The sequence below is a fragment of the Hyperoodon ampullatus genome (genome assembly GCF_949752795.1).
Source record: "Hyperoodon ampullatus genome assembly, chromosome: 15".
NCBI classification, from domain to species: Eukaryota; Metazoa; Chordata; class Mammalia; order Artiodactyla; family Ziphiidae; genus Hyperoodon; species Hyperoodon ampullatus.
In genome coordinates, this window is record NC_136928.1 from 56,689,062 (window position 1) to 56,695,061 (window position 6,000).

Sequence of the window (6,000 nt, forward strand, 5' to 3'; positions counted from 1 at the left end):
ATCATTAGTCAATTTGAAGGAAGGTGGGTGGTCATGTACAAACGCCTGCAAAAAAGAAAAATCCCACGAAAATCATATATGTGAATTGAGTCTCTTGATGTATTCTATGTACCACCCAAACAGTAAAGTTAGGAAACCAGAACCCCCCAGAGAGTGAGTGTCTTGCCCAAGAACACACTGACAGAAGAGCCCAGAGGGTCCCCTTGATGAGACTTCTCCCACTAACGCAGCAGGAAGCTCTGAACCGCCTGCTCTGTCCCCTGCATCATCAGTAATTCACAGGTGATGGGAGGCAACAACCATGCCTCCGTACCAGGCTGGGCTCCAGTCAAAATCTGCTCCTAGGCGCCAAGCACTTGAGAGTTGCACAGCTGACCCCCAGCACCTGCTAAGAGTCAAGACGAAGATAAACCACGTGGGATGGTACTCTAGGTAATACGAAAACCCTTCCTGTGACCTGCAGGGCTGTAAGAACTATCTTTTTACAGAAGAGATGTTTGAGGATTAGTCTGTATGTAGTGATAAAGTTTAAGTTCAGTTAAAAAATCATTTCTGGAGCAAAGGGGACTGTGTTGATATCTAGTCAATATTCCTGCATATTGACTAGATGACTTAGCCGCCAAGGTTAGATGCAGAGAACAATTATGTCCTGACTCTGTAACATGTGGCTTAATTCCAGCCACACTGCCTGCCAAACAAATCTTCCCTGTTAGTGGGTACGAAGGAGGCAGGACCAAAAGTCTAAAACTCTACGACTAATTTAAAATGTATTAGAATTCAGGGGGCGCGGGTTTGATCCCTGGCCAGGGGACTAAGGTCCTGCATGCCTTCCAGTGTGGCCAAAAATATATATATATACAATTTTAGTGCTTGCATTTCTGCCAAGAACTTTACAGGGGCTGATCAAAGGGCTCAGAATAGTGACTAGTCCCTGTGTCCAGCCCATCGATATTTGCCAAGATTATTCCTATTGTGAGTCTTATTAGATAATAAAAGACATTGCAAACAAATTATAATATGGCTGAGCAATGAATAGAACTGAAGTTTGAGAATAAAGATGTTTATAAGAAAGGAAAAATATAAAAATAAAATTCATTAGAATTCAAGGTGGGAGTTAGAAGCAAAAATTACTATTAGAATACTAACCTGAAGTATATATGTAGGTATAGGTATACACACATATGTAAATGATTATCAACATAACTTTGTACCAATCACAGTGGAAATCTGATTCATATATGTTTGTATTTAACGGTCCAAGTTCTGAATATGCTTACACCATGTCAATAGTCCTTCTTTGGACTTCACTGTGGGGAATGGCATTTGAGTGGCTTTTGCCTTGTTCAGCCACGAGCAGGTTGTGGGCTTGGCATTCAGGGTCAGGCTTGGCAGGGCCTTGCCTGCAGTCTGTGTTCCGCTGCTCTGTGCACTAAGCAGCGGTGAGAGAAGGTAGTTGGGGGAGATTCCATCACACATCCTTGGGAAATCAGAGTTGTCTTTGTTGCAGTTAAGGCTAATGGTTTGGATTTACTTGTGTTTCTACAATTTTTTTTACACAGCTTTTGAATTGAAAAGCAAAGCTCTGATGTGTAACCCAGGTAAAAAAAAAACCTCCCTGATTCAGAGGCCCAAACATGTTTCATTTATGTGAGGAGCTAATCACTTTGGCAACTAATTTTCAGAGAATCCAAAGAAAGGCATTTGTAAACAGGAACCTATTATTACAAGAATTCTCATGCACTATTCACATTAATAGGCTATTGAAAAATGGCTTAAGGGAGAAGTCCCTGCAGAACCAGGAGGGACCAGTAAATCTTTGAATTTGTGCCTCATTCCCTTCTGGGGCAGCAGCAGAGATGCCATCCAGAAAGTCCAGGGTTTCCAAGTGGAGATGGGGCACCTGGAAGTCTAGTGTGCCACATACTGCGTGCCAGGGCAGGTATGCATGCGTCTGCTGTGGAACATGCCAGGTCCCCGCCCCTGCAGCATGGGGGGGAAGGCACCCCCCAGTGACTAGCCACCGCCAGCAGCCACGTCAGCACAGAATAACATCTCAGGTGATCCTCAGCAGCAGCTGAGCTGTAAGTGGCTTTCTCCTGTTTTAGACTCTGTTCCTTTACTTTCCTTGCTGAGCTGTCTGTCTGTCCTCGAAAAGTCAAAGCAAAATGACTTCACTGTTTTTGAGGCTGCTGCTGTGTCAGGTCCTAACAACTCTTAATAATGAACAGCAAGAGACTGTGAAGATTGTCTCACTGGGCTTTTACTCACCGGCCTCTGTTGTGATAACCCTGTTGGGGCTGCAGTGTGATCACGAATGCAGAAAGGCAGCACCCGTCCAGCAGGACAGGTCAGCAAGCTGCCTGTACCTCCTTCAGTCTTGGCTCTCACTGATACAGGAAGGAGCTGCTTCAAGGTTTCTGAGTGGAAGGCACAGGGCAACCTGAAATGGACCGAGAGGGAAGGAAACCTTCAGCCTTCCTGGGAGGGGCGGTGAGGTCTAGGGTGAGAATGGGCTCTGAAATCAAACAGATTTGGTTTCCGAATCCTTGCTTTGTTGACGGACACCCTGTCCAAGAGGCATACGGTCACAACATCACTGTTTCCCACGTTGTCAAAGCAGAATAATAACATCTACTCTATAAGGTTGATAAGAGGGTTGAATGAAAATATCCGTGTAACGTGTGTAGCACAGAGTAAGCAGTCCGCCTCTTTATCAAACAGTAACTAAAATCTGCTTTCCATCACAGACAGGTCAGAATCAGTGAGATGGGCCCTCAAGGTTAACCAGTTCCCTTCCAGAAAGAATGTGACACCACAGATCCAGTAGCTTCTCAGCATCCATGGTAAAAGCCTAAGAATCTACAGGCTGATAGAAACGTACGTGCTTTATGTATCCTCCTCATTGGAAGTGGCAACGAATAGCAACAGAGGGGAGAGAGTCATCCAGGTATCACACAGCTACACGCATGCTCAGAGCATCCTGACTTGTAGTAAGAGCATACCTGCCATTGCTGGCTTTGCAGACGTGAGTGCAATTGGACAGTTACTAGTATCTACTCTAAACCGACGGTGCAACGTATTTTGCAGAGGTAACTGAAAGGACTTTGATACCAGTAACTAGGTGAGCATATAGAAAGGAAGCTGAATATCTTACAAGTCCTGTTCACATCTTAATAAAGGGAGCTATCTCAGATCCAGCGTCAACTTGTTATAACTGGATCTAGGCAGCTCCGTTCACACTGTCTTCCCAAAGCAACAAAAGGAGCTGCTCTTGCTTTGTACAAAGAAACGTTAGCATTTTACATACAATAGCTCAATTGAACAAAAGCACTCCGAAGTGAGCATTACTATCCTCATTTCACAGATTAGGAAATTGAGTCTCAGAAAAAATAAGTAATCTGCCTGGGGTCACGCATTCCGTTGTGCAGGCAGAATTCGACACCCTCTGACTCAAGTTTGCACTAAGCCCCTGACTCTACTCACCAAGTGTAAGTCAGTGTTGTCCTGCTCGCTGTAGAGAAAGGAAATGTATGATTTTCCCAGCTTCGGAGAAAAGATGCATACAGGATTATTGGTGAACAAAGAGCTTTGAGGGGCTTCCCTGGTGGTGCAGAGGTTGAGCGTCCACCTGCCGATGCAGGGGATGCGGGTTCGTGCCCCGGTCCAGGAAGATCCCACATGCTGAGGAGCAGCTGGGCCCGTGAGCCATGGCTGCTGAGCCTGCGCATCCAGAGCCTGTGCTCCGCAACGGGAGAGGCCACAACAGTGAGAGGCCCGCGTAACGCAAAAAAAAAAAAAAAGAGCTTTGAGGATGGCCATTAACATGCCATAGACCAGGGAAGCGTGAGATGGAACGATGAACAGCATTTGCATGAAGGCAGGAGGCCTGAGCTCAAGCCTTAACATGGCTTCTTCCTCGCTGTGTGATGTTGCACCTCTCTGAGCCCAGTACCCTCACCTATAAAGTTTCCTCTCCTCCTAGAATTGTTGTCACCATCAACACAATAACATAGGTGAATCTGCTTTCCTATTTGTAAGGCTCTAGGCACATGTCACTTGTTATCATGGGTCAGTTAGTTTCACTTCCACCACTGACTTGCTCTTGAATCTTTGGAAATATTTCCTGAGCCCTGAACCTTCTCATCTATGAACTAGAGCTGATGATACAGCAGCCTTCAGTAATACCCTTCAGCAGCCATTCTCAAACTTCATTGACCTAGAATCTCTTGGCATGTTGTAAAACCATGTTCCTGAGTCCCAGCACTTATGATCTAGCACGGCTGGACGAAGCCTGGTAATATTCATTCTTAAGAAGGACCCCATCTGATTCTGATGTAGATAGGCCATGATAACGCTCTGAAACATGCCTCCCTGCAAACTCAGTGTTACAAAGAACCGTGGTATCTGTGGGTAAAGAACTTGACCAAGGTCACCTATAAGTCAGCAAGTCCTGATACCTGGATCCTGTCGTTCTGACCACACGACTGGGACTCGAGAGAACATCAAAGCTCTGTCCTGGTCACGGGGTCTCCATCGAGGGTTTGATTCCAGAGTACGCAGCTGAAGCTGCCGGCACTCCACAGACCTCTTTAAGTGGCTAAGTGTCATTGCCTTTTTCTTCTTCCTCCACAGACACATTTGCAAGCAAAGTGGCCGCCACCCAGGACCAGTACGCAGATGCATCCATAGGTAACGTCACAGGCAGCAACGCAGTGAACGTCTTCCTGGGAATTGGCGTGGCCTGGTCCATCGCTGCCATCTACCATGCAGCCAACGGGGAACAGTTCAAAGTGTCCCCCGGCACGCTGGCTTTCTCCGTCACTCTCTTCACCATTTTTGCTTTCATCAATGTCGGGGTGCTGCTGTATCGGCGGAGGCCAGAAATCGGAGGTGAGCTGGGTGGGCCCCGGACTGCCAAGCTCCTCACATCCTGCCTCTTTGTGCTCCTGTGGCTCTTGTACATTTTCTTCTCCTCCCTGGAGGCCTACTGCCACATAAAAGGCTTCTAAAGGAACAATCAGATGTAGTAAATTTATATATATATATACATATATATACATAAAAAATTATGTATAACGAACAGAAGAAACTGACATTTGTCATGTCCACTTACCTGCTGATGGAATCCAGCTTCACGAGCAGACTCTGTACTAGGGCCGGAGTGAGAAGGCATCACCTCCTGTTCCCAGGGGCATCGTCACGTTGAACCAGGCGTGGAGGCAGGGCCATCTTTGCAGCTCAGCCTCTGAGGGCTGTGTTCTCCCCCGGTTCATAAATCGTTAAGTCTTTGATTTGTTTTCTGTTTGTTTTTTGCTTGTTTGGGGCGGGGGTTGGGGAGGTAGTTGATGTTAGGCTTTTGTTTTGGTTTTTGGGGAGGATCAGGGTTTTTGCTTCTCTTGTGGGAGGTGATGACCAATCTCAATGCAAATGGGTTTCGGGTAAAAATGGAAATCATTAAGATTACTCTCCCTTCCCCCAAACATTTAAAACATTATTTTGGATGAAGAGAGGAAATGGACATGGAAAAAGAAAGAAGCATGTCTTCACCATATAACTAAATTGCATGCTCATCTCTGGGATGGGAGTGCAGAGGTGAAGCTGCCTCCAAGAAGAAACACGGCAGCTGGAATGGAGCCCAGAAAAGTCATGGTCCTAGATAGAGTCTGATAGTGAAAGATAGGATGCCTGGCACTCTTGTTCACCAGGTACAGGCACATCGCGCCTAGATTCCCAGGAACATGCAAAATCCTTTCTTATCTCTTTAGCACTGGACTGTGATGAGTAAGGCCCTTATATTCTGGTGTTCCAGCCCTGCTCACCCCCCAGGCCCCCCATCCCAACCTTCCTGCTCCCCTCCCCTCATACAAACAGGAAGAATAACCCCATTCCAAAAGCACATCATCCTTTTCCACTTGCATCAGTGTGTGTCCCAGTCCCATGTGGCTCTTGCCTGGGATCATCCGTCAGTTCTGTTTTCAAAAGCATCCATGGCCTGCACAC

At 46.4% G+C, this 6,000-nt stretch overlaps 1 protein-coding gene across 4 annotated transcripts in view; it reads left to right on the forward strand.

The window, feature by feature from the left end:
• SLC8A1 (solute carrier family 8 member A1) overlaps positions 1–5,247 on the forward strand; it is a gene marked incomplete at its 5' end in the record, with an annotated part of 342,960 nt that extends 337,713 nt beyond the window's left edge. For all 4 annotated transcript variants that reach the window (XM_079721305.1, XM_079721307.1, XM_079721306.1 and 1 more), the window contains one exon: positions 4,633–5,247. In XM_079721305.1, the coding sequence (XP_079577431.1) occupies positions 4,633–5,009 (377 nt within the window). In that variant the 3' untranslated portion in view covers positions 5,010–5,247. The remainder of the gene's footprint in view (positions 1–4,632) is intronic.
• Positions 5,248–6,000: the final 753 nt, after the last annotated feature.